We start from the raw sequence: 12692 nt of genomic DNA on the forward strand, positions 1-12692 counted from the left end.
TGTCCGTCACAAGAACTGCAATTTATATTGAAGGGAAAATTCAGAAACAGAAGTGGCAAATTATTCAGGTACGAGATAAAGCACAATGTGTCAATCTATGAGAATTGCTCCCAGTTGTTATTTCTTCTGGCCTACCTGCTCTGGAGCAGGATGGGACATTAGATGTTAATTTCCCAATAGAAGAAATTACAAAAGTCAACAACCTACATGGAATATGTCGGTCATATTTGATGAATGGTGGTTGAAGTGTTAAGTTGGGAAAAATAGCGCGCATAGCCTACTTTTAAAATGGTTCAGAGACCAAAGGGGGCTGGGACATTCAGCAACAGGAGGCATCACACTTTCTTTTTAAGAGCGGTGCAAAGCAGAGGAGGGACGCGAGCGCTCTTCTCTCTGAGTGAGTGTACATTTTGAGCCTCTCCGCCTCCCGTATTGGGGACGTTGCTGAGCCTCGCCGGTCACCGTAGCCCCCGGTTGGCAGGGAATGGCCTCGAAGCTAAGGCACCGAGCCGGCGGCAGAGGGGCAGCCGGGGGCAGGCAGTCCCAGGACGGGAGCCTCCCGCCCGGGGGAGACAGCAGCCGGCTCCCCAGAGGGGAGGGCAAGGCGGAGGAGAGGAGCCCGGAGAGCAGGGACGGGTGAGTATCCGGGCCAGGAGAGAGAGAGGGGCTGCAGCCCGGTGAACGGAGCCCGGTGTACCGGCTGCTACACTTTGCAGCGCTTCCCCCCCCCCCGCTTGTGGCTGAGCTGCTGCCCGGGGCTGGCTGTCTCCCCGGGGCTGGCTGTCTCCCCGGGGCTGCTGCTCAGTGAGTGTAACACTCACATTGCTACATTCATTCATTCATTCATTGTTACAATTTATTGCTACAATGTATCTCTACAATGTATCTCTTTCACATCAGGGATCTTTATACTGTATCTGCTTACCCTGTTCTCCCTTTAAATTAGAGATTAAAACATATAGAATCCCGACAGTGCAGAGAGAGAGGCCATTCAGCCCATCGAGCCTGCACTGACAACAAGGCACCCACCCAGGCCCTATCCCCGTAATCCCACGTATTTGCCCTGCTAATCGCCCCGAAACTAAGGGGCAATTTTAGCCTGGCCAGTCAACCTAACCCGCATATCTTTGGGCTGTGGGAGGAAACCCACACAGACACTTAGGGGGAACGTACAAGAGCCACGCAGGCGGTCACACGAGGTCGGAATTGAAGCCGGGTCCCTGGTGCTGTGAGGCAGCAGTGCTAACCGTTGTGCAACCGTGCCGCCCAATACACAAGAAAGGAATGGATGATTTGGCCCCTCAACTCTGTTCCATCATTCGATTAAAATCACGGCTGATCATACTGTGGGCTCCACTCCACTTTCTTGCCCCCACAACCCTTGACTCCCTTGTTATAGAATCCCTACAGTACAGAAGGGGGCCATTCGGCCCATCGAGTCTGCACTGGCCACAGTCCCACCCAGTCCCTATCCCTGTAGCCCCATGTATTCACCCTAGCTCGTCCCCCTGACACTAAGGGACAATTTAGCATGGCCAATCAACCTACCCCACACATCTTTGGACTGTGGGAGGAAACCAGTGCACCCGGAGGAAACCCACGCAGACACGAGGAGAATGTGCAAACTCCACTTCTAGGTGAAAAATACATTTAACTCAGCCTTGAATATATTCAAAGACTCAACCTCCACTGCTCTGGGACACTGAGTTCCAATGGTTAATGACTCTTAAGAAGAGAAACTCCTCCTCATCTCTGTCTCAATTGGGAGACCCCTTATATTGAACCCCCTCCCTGCAATTTTAAATTCCCCCCCACAAACCACTCTCTCCACCACTGACGCTCAGTAGCAGCAGTGTGTACTATCTTCAAGATGCACTGCCGCAATGCACCAAAGATCCTTAGACAGCACCTTCCAAACCCACGGCCACTTCTATCTAGAAGGACAAGGGTAATAATGGGAACACCACCACCTGCAAGTTCCCCGCCAAGCCACTCGTCATCCTGACTTGGAAACATGCCGTCGTTCTTTCACAGTCGCTGAGTCAAAATCCTGGAATTCCCTCCCCAATGGCATTCTGGACTGCAGTGATTCAAGAAAGCAGCTCACCACCACCTTCTCAAGGGCAACTAGGGATGGACAATAAATGCTGGCCAGCCAGCAACGCCCATGATTGAACATAAAAAAGAAAGGAGAAATATTCTTCTCTTCACCCACCCTGTCACGCCCCCTCCGAATCTTATATGCTTCAATAAGATCACCTCCTATTCTTCCAAAATCCAATATCATTGAGAATTTGCTAAGGGATTAACAGTTGTTGACAGGTTAGAGAAGATTTTCCTGGGTTTGTGCCGGGATACAGAACATCAGGCTTCCAAATCTGGGATGGTCTTGGTTATTATATCCAATATTAGGGCAGGCACAGTGGTTAGCGCTGCTGCCCCACAGCGCCAGGGACCCGGGTTCGATTCCTGGCTTGGGTCACTGTCTGTGTGGAGTTTGCACGTTCTCCCCGTGTCTGTGTGGGTTTCCTCTGGGTGCTCTGGTTTCCTCCCACACTCCAAAGATGTGCGGGCTAGGTGGACTGGCCATGCTAAATTGCCCCTTGGTGTCAGGGGGACTAGCGAGGGTAAATGCATAGGGTAATGGGGATAGGCCTGGGTGGGATTGTGGTCAGTGCAGACTCGATGGGCTGAATGGATTGGCCATGCTAAATTGCCCCTTAGTGTGAGGGGGACTAACAGGAGCTAATACTTGGGGTTACTGGAATAGGGCCTGGTTGGGATTGTTGTCAGTGCAATCTTGATGGGCCAAATGGCCTCCTTCAGCACTGTAGGGATTCTATTAGCTGTGCTGCATGTCTTCTCTCTGGAAAGAATATAAGGGGTGACCTAACTGAGGTCTTTAAAATGCTGGAAAGTGGATTTAGAGAGAAGGTTCCCTCTTGTGGAGCAAGACTATAACCAGAGACCATCAACGTAGGATAGTCCCAAAAAATCAAATGGGGAATTTAGCAGAAACTTGTTTACTCAGAAGGAGTGATGAGAAAGTGGAACCTGTTCCCACAGGGAGTGTTGGAAGCAAATAGTGTCGATGCATTTAAGGGGAGGGAAAAGTTTATTTATTTGTGTCACGAGTAGGCTTACATATAATAGATGTTTACAATGGTAAATTTAGATGAGAAAAGATGGGAGGAGGTGCGACTGGTGCATAAACGCTAGCATGGACCAGTTGGGCTAAATGGCCTGCTTTTGTGCCTTATATCTTATGTATTTCTATGTACTTACTGCCCTTCCAGCCAATCTTGTGTCTTGTTTGCATTTTGCGTTGCACCTTACAATAGGAATTGCAGGTTTACAGGCAATGATTATGCTGGGTGAAAGTGTAAGCAATAAATGAGGCAACTGGGGATTGATAGATGAGTGGGTGGCATGGTGGCACAGTGGTTAGCACTGCTGCCTCACAGCACCAGGGACTCGGGTTCAATTCCCGGCTTGGGTCACTGTCTCTGTGGAGCCTGCACATTCTCTCCGTGTCTGCGTGGGTTTCCTCCGGGAGCTCCGGTTTCCTCCCACAGTCCAAAGATGTGTGGGTTAGATAGACTGGCCACGCTAAATTAACCCTTAGTGTCAGGGGGACTAGCTAGGGTAAATGCATGGGGTTATGGGATACCTATGATGTGGAGATGCCGGCATTGGACTGGGGTAAGCACAGTAAGAAGCCTCACAACACCAGATTAAAGTCCACCAGGTTTATTTGGCAGCACAAGCTTTCGGAGTCTCGCTCGCCTGATGAAGGAGCGAGACTCCGAAACCTCGTGCTGCCAAATAAACCTGGTGGACTTTAACCTGGTGTTGTGAGACTTCTTACTGTCATAGGATAGGGCATGAGTGGGTTTGTGATCGCTGCCTCTTTCGGCACTGCCTGGTTCTATGAATAGTGGGGACTGGCCTCACTATCCTCCAGGGGCGGGAGTGAGGAAAATCAGCCCCCAAAGCCTGCTCCAGGATGCCTTGATCTGCCTCTAGTTCTGCTCCCTTAGTTACCAGAGGGTGGCTGCTATGTGTGGAGCTATGCTGCCATATTGAGTCAGCTCCTCAGGGAGAGGATTTACCAATCCAAATGTTATAATATTAGTGTGTGGAACGTCGCTGTGTGCAAATCGACAGACTCAGTCTTCGAGCTTAGAGGAGGTTGGTCCAATGCAGAAAAAGGTGCTGCTGGTAAATCTGGCACGTTTGTTGGTATTAGATTACTTAAGCAGTTAGGTTATCATAGAATCCCTGCAGTGCAGAAGGAGGCCATTCGGCCCATCGAGTCTGCACCGACTCTGACTGAGAGTCTTACCCAGGACCTCTCCCCGTAACCCCACACATTCACCATGGCTAATCCATCTAACCTACACATTTCAAGACACAAAGGGGCAACTTAGCATGGCCAATCCACCTAACCTGCACATCTTTTCTCGATTAGCAGGCGGTGACTAATGGGGTACAGCAGGGATCTGTGCTAGGACCCCAACTGTTCACATTATATATTAATGATTTGGAAGAAAGAACTAAATGTATTATCTCCAAATTTGCAGATGATACCAAGTTGGGTGGGAGGGTGAGCTGTGAGGAGGATGCAGAGATGCTTCAGCATGCTTTGGACAGGCTGAGTGAGTGGGCATCTGCATGGCAGGTGCAGTATAATGTGGATAAATGTGAGGTTATCCACTTCAGTAGCAATAATAGGAAGGTAGGTTATTATTTGAACGGGTGTGAATTGAGAGAGGTGGATACTCAGCGAGATCTTGGTGTCCTCGTGCATCAGTCGCTGAAAGTAAGCGCGCAGTTACAGCAGGCAGTAAAGAAGGCAAATGGCATCTTGGCCTTCATAGCAAGAGGATTTGAATATAGGGATAGAGATGTTTTGCTGCAATTGCATAGGGTGTTGGTGAGGCCACACCTGGAGTATTGTGTGCAGTTTTGGTGTCCTTATCTGAGCAAGGATGTCTTTGCTATAGAGGGAATGCAGCAAAGATTTACCAGGCTGATTCCTGCAATGGCAGGTCTGTCATATGAGGAGAGACTAAGTCAGTTAGGATTATATTCATTGGAGTTTAGAAGAGTGAGATGGATCTCATAGAAACTTCTAACAGTCTAACAGGATTAGACAGGGTGGATTCAGTAAAGAATGTTCCCGATGGTGGGGGACTCCAGAACTAGGGGTCATAGTTTGAGGATAAGGGGTAAACCTTTTAGAATTGAGATGAGGAGAAATTTCTTCACCCAGAGGGTGGTGAATGTGTGGAATTCAATACCACAGAAAGTCGTTGAGGCTTAAACGTTGTGTGATTTCAAGAAGAAATTAGATATGGCTTTTGGGGTTAAAGGGATCAAGGGATATGGGGGAAGGGAGGATTAGAATATTGAATTTGATGATCAGCCATGATCAAAATGATTGGCGGAGCAGGCTTGAAGGGCCAAATGGCCTACTCCTGCTTCTATTTACTGTGTTTCGATGTTTATATCTTTGGAGTGTGGGAAGAAACTGGAGGAAACCCACACAGACACGGGGAGAACATGCAAACTCTACACAGTCACCTGAGGCTGGAATTGAACCCAGATCCTTGGCACTGTGGGGGAGCAGTGCTAACCACTGTACCACCTTTCTGCCCCATGCGGCAACTCTAGTTGTAGTGAGCTCTCAGCCTCCCAAGAGTAGTTTCGCAGATTCATGGAATGGTGACAGCACAGAAGGAGGCCATTCAGCCTGTCATGAATGTTTGGCCCTCCCTATGAACAATTCATTGATTGCCACTCCCTGGCCTTCTGTCCATAATCTTGCACATTCTCCCTTTTCAGATAATTAAATACTTGATTGAAACTTATAAAATCCTGAGGGGTCTTTACAGGGTGGATGTGGATATAAAGTTTCCTGTCATAGGATAATCTAGAACTAGTGGTCACTGTTTTGAAAATAAGGGGTTGCCCATATAGGACATAGATGAGGAGAGCTTTTTTTTCTCAGAGGGGTGTGAGTCTTCGAACCTTTCTTCCATAAAAGGCAGTGGAAGAAGAGTCTTTGAATATTTTTAAGGCAGCAGTAAATAGTTTCTTGATAAGCAAGGGGCTTATCATGATTGAATGTGCCTGCACCACAGTCTCAGGCAGAACTTTGCCGATTCTAACCACTGGCTGTGTGAAAATGTTTCTCCTCTTGTCACCCATTTCTCCTTTTGCCAGTTAACTTAAATCCGTGTGTGCTCCCTTGTTCTCTATCCTTCCACTAACGGGAGCAGGTTTTATTTCCCATAACTACCCTGTCCAGACCCTTCGTGATTTTGAATGCCTTCGTCAAATCTCCTTGCAACTTTGTCTTCTCCCAGGAACAGTCCCAACTTCCCCACTGAAATAAAAGCAAAATACTGCAGATGCTGGCAATTTTAAATAAAACAGAAAATGCTGGAAAAACTCAGCAGGTCTGGCAGCATCTGTGGAGGGAAAAACAGTTCATGTTTTGAATCCGTATGTCTCTGAAGCAGTCATACAATCACGAAATGTTAACTCTATTTCTCTCCACAGATGCTGCCAGACCTGCTGAGTCTTCCCAGCATTTTACATAGAAACATAGAAGATAGGAGGAGGCCATTCGGCCCTTCGAGCCTGCTCCACCATTCATCACGATCATGGCTGATTGTCCAACTCAATAGCCTAATCCTACTTTCTCCCCATGACTTTTGATCCCATTCACCCCAAGTGCTATATCTAGCCCCCTTTTGAATACATTCAATGTTTTGGCATCAACTACCTCCCGAGGTAATGAATTCCACAGGCTTACCACTCTTTTTGGGTGAAGAAATGCCTCCTCATCTCCATCCTAAATGGTCTACCCCAAATCCTCAGACTGTGACTCTTGGTTCTGGACTCCCCCATCATCGGGAACATCCTTCCTGCATTTACTCTGTCTAGTCCTGTTAGAATTTTATAAGTCTCTGAGATCCACCTTCATTCGTCTGAACTCTAGCGAAAACAATTCTAACCGAGTCAATCTCTCTTCATACATCAGTCCTGCCATCCCCAGAATCAGCCTGGTTAAAAATCTATCACGGTAAGAAGTCTCACAACACCAGGTTAAAGTCCAACAGGTTTATTGGGTAGCAAATACCATAAGCTTTCGGAGCACTGCTCCTTCGTCAGATGGAGTGGAAATGTTCCCATTTCATGCGGTGTCGACCTTTATAAAGACCTCTGGGTTTTCTCATTGCAGCTTATCTGATTATTAACCCTGTCACCTGGTATGATTTGAAGAAGGGCAGAGAATTCTCCCAGTGTCCTCGCCAACATTCATCCATTCAATCGACAGCGCTAAATGTACATCAGTGGGTCACTGATCACAAACCCATTGCCATATGTGTTTCCAATATAAATCTACATTCCAATAAGTGGTCCATTCTATTAAATGCTTTGAGTCACTTTAATGTGCTAAGGTGTTATATTAACTCAAGGCCTTTTTGCTGTCTTTCTAATAGTTTATTCCTTGTCTGTACCATACCGAATCCTGTCATTCCTTTAATGTCTTAGTTTGTACCCAGTCCACTGTACTGCCCCTTATCTTCGATATTTGCCCCTTTCCAGGCAATCGGGTGCTAAAGCAGGACAAGTCTGGGCACCCGAAGGTTCTACGGCCTTTAAATGTCTCATCTCTGCAAGGTTCTGCGCAGCATTGCTGAGTAACATCTCAGACTGTGATGAAACGTTCAACTACTGGGAGCCAGTAAGTCTTTTAGAATCCAAGTTAATGTGAGAGGCTTTTGAATGTAATGACGGTGATGTTTGTTATTCAGTTGAGGGACGAAATGTGAGATCGTTAAAATTAATGTAACTTTGTTGCATAAACTGTCGGAATAGAGTCATACAGCGCAGAAAAGGCCTTTCAGCCCATCTGCACCGACAATAACTAGCACTAATGGCGAGTTAATCCCATTTTCCAGCACTTATCCCATATCCTTGAATGTTATGATATTTCAAGTGCTCGTTCAGATACCTTTTTAAAGGTTGCAAGGTATCCAGCCCTCCACTACCTCCCCAGGCAGCGCATCCCAGATTCCCACCACCCTCTGAGTGAAAAAGGTTTTTCTCAAATCCCCTCTGAATCTCCAGCCCCTTACCCTGAAAATGTGCCCCCTCATGATTGACCCCCTCAACCAAGGGAAACAGCTGCTTCCTTCCTACCCTGTCTATGCCCCTCAATCTTTTACACCTCAATCACGTCCCCCCTCAGCCTTCTCTGCTCTAAAGAAAACAATCCAAGCCTATCCAGTCTCTCCTTGTCGCTGAAATGCTCCATCCCAGGCAGCCTCCTGGTGAACCTCCTCTGTACCCCCTCTAGTGCTGTTACATCCTTTCCATGAGGTGACCAGAACTGCACACATCTGTACAACTCCAACATTATCTCCTTGCTCCATACCACAACTGATGAAAGCAAGTTTCCCATATGCTTTCGTAACTGTCTTATTCACATGCTCTGCCACCTTCAGGGATCTGTGAATACTTACCCCAAGATCTCTCTGTTCCTCTGAGCTACTTAACGTCTTGCCATTCATTAAATACTCCCTCGTCTTGTTTCTTCTTCCAAAGTGCATCACCTCACACTTGTCAGGGTTATATACCATCTGCCACTGCTCTGCCCATCTGACTGATGATGATGTTTTCCCCAGTTTTTAGTGCAATTTCTTTCGGTGTAGTAGACATTTAATGAGCAGTCACCTCAAGACTCTTCTGGTCCCCATGCTTTGGGGCATCATTTAGATTGCATCCCAGTGCAAAGACATAGGTTGGTCCCTTTTGATGTCTTACATGATGAGTTCCGGTTCTCAGCAAAAGACCGTGACAGTCAAAGCTAGACTGAGGGGACAAAATACCAGGAAAAATTGCAACGAGTGGGAGAGAAGAGAAGTTGCAATATTTGCCCAGCTGACTGCTTAGCAAGTGAGCGGTGGCATCAGTAAATGAAATGGATCAACGAGGATCGGAAAAGCCCATCTGGTTCACTAATGTCCTTTTGGGATCATCAAGATAAGAATGCTTGTTGATGCCGTATCTGAATGTCGATTATAACTGGCTAAATCGCTCATTATAACAGCATCAAAATTTGATTAATTTACAGTGGAGTAATTTAGCTTTATGTAAAAAAGGGATGTAAAGTTTTACAAACGGAGGGTAAGTGGGGAAATGTGATCTTATTGGTGGGAATTGATCATTCTTGTATCTTTGTCCCCAGACTCACTTCCTGCTGTACGGTACGGGATTCCAGACCTGGGAATATTCTCCAGTGTACGCCATTCGTTCTTATGCTTACCTGTGGCTCCATGTTTTACCTGCCTGGTTCCACGCGAAGGTTCTGCAAACCAACAAGGTGCTTTGTTAATAGAGGGCTTTGTGTGTGCAGGGACGTTGCTAGTCAAGCAGATTGATCCAAAGGACCATTAGGAACAGGAGTAGGCCATCTAGTTCTGCCATCCTGGCACCTCAATACCCATTTCCTGTCCTTTGCTGTACACATAATACCCTTGCAAATAAAAATTGAACAGCCTTGAATTTTCAATGAACCCTCCCAGAGCGTTTTATGAGGGAGACTTCCAGATTTCCATTATTCTTTACATGAAAAATTGTTTCCTACCATCCTCCCTATATGGTCCAGCTCTACTTGTATATAAGGTTTATGCTCCATTGTTCTGAGCTTTATGGGTCAGGTTTAAAACCCCAAAGTACTTCACGGAGAATACCCGAATCATAGGTTTTTTACGTTGAATTTGGCTATGATGAGCCTAAGGTCTTGATATCCTTCCTAAAGTGTGGTGTCTACAGCACAATATGCTGGCTGAGGTTTAACCAGTGATTTATATTATTCTATCTGAAGACATATTACGATTGCTATAGAGACCAATATTTTTTAAAAAGAGGTATGACAAACTAAAATAACCACAGTCTAATCATTAAGTCTCAACATTATTTCATGATTAAGTAATATACCAAACTACAGAAAAGGTGCCCCCCATTAACTACTTCACGCAAATGAAAATAAATTACAAGCCCATTTGTAAGTTATGCCACGGCCTCAGCAGATCGGTAGCCTTGAAGATTAAGCCCCACACTCCTCCTAACTCCCTTCTCCCTGTCACACCAGGGTGAGTCTTCCAATATCCTTTGTAAGTCCCTTCACTCGGTCTTCTGAATATTCTTCAAATGGTTCCCAGTTCACCAGACATATTCTGGTGACTCCTTTGTACTTAATTTTTTTTTATTCATTCATGGGCATCACTGGCTGGCCAGCATTTATTGCCCATCCCTAGTTGCCCTTGAACTGAGTGACTTGTTAGGCCATATCAGAGGGCAGCTGAGATTCAAGGGCATTGCTATGACTCTGGAGTCACATGTAGGCCAGGTAAGGGTGGCAAATTTCTTCCTGAAAGGACATTAGTGAGCCAGATGGGCTTTTCCGACAATCAACAATAGTTTTGTGGTTATCAGTAAATGTTTAATTCCAGATATTTTTTTATTGAATTAAAATTCCGCTATCTGCCGTGGTGGGATTCGAACCTGGGTCCCCAGACCCATTAGCTGAGTTTCTGGTTAATGATCTAGCAATAATACCACCAGACCATCGCCTCCTCTACAAGTCCCATCTCTTCAAACAGAAAATTTGTTCTCCTCGTCATCTTGCTCGGTGGCTCATATGAAGCATTATTTTTTTTCCTCTCTGCGTCATGCAGTAGTAACTTTTAGTCTTCATCTTTGGGTCTTTAAGCCCAAGTCCATAAAGAGAAGCTGCATCTTTTAATGCTGGAGGTGTGAAACCCATTGCCTGCTTTTCTATAGGTTTTGGCCTGGGCCCCTATCCCCATGACAACCAAATCCAGACAGAGATCAGTATGATTGGACCACTGGCCATTCCTGGACATTCTGTTTTACCTTCAATGAAAAGAGACAATTTTAAAACATAACCACTTAATAAAATATTGCATTCGTAACAATGTTGACAACAGAATTTGCTCTCTGAAGTGCTTTAAACATGAGCTACGTGTTTCTCTACAAATCACATTAGAACGTATTGATTCTGCTTTCTGCCATCTAAACAGTGGCAATCTTGGCTAAATTAGTTGCCCAGAAAGGTTTAAGATTGTTACTTCCGAACGTATTAAATCTGCTAGCTTTAAACACGTTCCTCTCCAAACGAGCCCTTTGCATGTATTATTCATTTTGTTCACAAACCTGTACTTTCCTCCCGTGACCGAACTCATTCCACAAGCAGGGATAGCTGGAGCTGGGATCTAGGGTTGCAGTTTCTCAGTAAAGATGTACAAAGCAATGTGAGAATGCAAAGGAAGAGCGATGGACACTTTAAGGGACTTCATAGAATTGTCATTAATTATATTATTGTAAATAACCACACTAAAGAGAAACCAGAGAACTTATTTTCATAATTTTGGCTCAATAATTGATGCTTGAGTTTCCCTCTGACTGTCATTTAATACCAAGGGTTTTCTGTTCCCAGGTTCTTGTCTTCTATTTCTTACGATGTCTTCTAGCCTTTTTCTGTTGCATTTGCGAGCTGTACTTTTACAAGTAAGTCGATGCATTTTATCGCTTAGCCTGAACCTTCCCTGTTTTGATAATTTAAGAAAAGAATAATGATCCTGGAAATTTGATCCAAGAACAGTTTGTTCAGTTTATTGGTGTCACAAGTCGGCTTACATTAACACTGCAATGAAGTTACTGTGGAAATCCCCTAGTCGCCACACTCCAGCACCTGTTCGGGTACATTGAGGGAGAAATTTAGCATGGCCAATGCATCTAACTGGGCTCTCAAAAGGTGCTGTGTCCACACTGTCGACTTATCATTTGAGGCGCTGGCAGGCCTGCCACATACTTGCAATTCTTATTTTCTATTTGTTAACTAATTTCTTTTCCCAAAGGTTGGGGAGTCTAAAACTAGAGGGTATAGGTTTAAGGTGAGAGGGGAGAGATACAAAAGGGTCCAGAAGGGCAGTTTTTCATCCAGAGGGTGGTGAGTGTCTGGAACGAGCTGCCAGAGATGGTAGTAGAGGCGGGTACAATGTTTTTCTTTTAAAAAGTGTTGAGACAGTTACATGATGGCTAACGAGGGATATGGGCCAAACGCGGGCAATTGGGACTAGCTTAGTTGTTTAAAAATAAAAGGCGGCATGGACAAGTTGGGCTGAAGGGCCTGTTTCCAAGCTGTAAACCTCTATGGCTAATTTCATTTTAATTTGAGCTAAAGGTTCAAGCCTGGATGGCTCTTTGACGGAGCTCTGACAAAGGGTTCTGACGAAGGGTCATCCAGACTCGAAACGTTAACTCTGTTTCTCTCGCCACAGATGCTGTCAGACTTGCTGAGATTTTCCAGTGTTTTCTGTTTTTGTTTCGGATTCCAGCATCCGCAGTAATTTGCTTTTATCTTTTTAACTTGTCTGTTTCACTAATATTGCGTACACTGGTTGTGTTCCAGAGCTGTTTGCAAGAAGTTTGGGCTCCACGTTGGTCGTTTAATGCTGGCGTTTATGGTTTTGAGTACTGGGATGTTCTGTTCAGCAGCCGGTGAGTGAAAGAACTAAACCCTTGTATCCGGAAATGAGAGTGTGAAGTTAAATACAGGCCTGAAAGCTGGGCAGAGAGAAACAATCAGT

General features: G+C 45.5%; 1 protein-coding gene across 3 annotated transcripts in view; it reads left to right on the top strand.

Annotated features, from left to right (window-relative positions):
* Nucleotides 1-344: 344 nt before the first annotated feature.
* The window catches only part of alg9 (ALG9 alpha-1,2-mannosyltransferase), a 292047-nt gene continuing 279699 nt past the window's right edge, over nucleotides 345-12692 (top strand). For 2 of the 3 annotated variants that reach the window (XM_078198978.1, XM_078198979.1), the window contains exons 1-5: nucleotides 345-636; nucleotides 7621-7759; nucleotides 9266-9400; nucleotides 11540-11610; nucleotides 12515-12603. In XM_078198978.1, the coding sequence (XP_078055104.1) occupies nucleotides 485-636; nucleotides 7621-7759; nucleotides 9266-9400; nucleotides 11540-11610; nucleotides 12515-12603 (586 nt within the window). In that variant the 5' untranslated portion in view covers nucleotides 345-484. The remainder of the gene's footprint in view (nucleotides 637-7620; nucleotides 7760-9265; nucleotides 9401-11539; nucleotides 11611-12514; nucleotides 12604-12692) is intronic. The other variant, XM_078198981.1, reaches the window with a different exon arrangement.

This window comes from Mustelus asterias, chromosome 27 (genome assembly GCF_964213995.1).
Source record: "Mustelus asterias chromosome 27, sMusAst1.hap1.1, whole genome shotgun sequence".
Taxonomy (NCBI): Eukaryota; Metazoa; Chordata; class Chondrichthyes; order Carcharhiniformes; family Triakidae; genus Mustelus; species Mustelus asterias.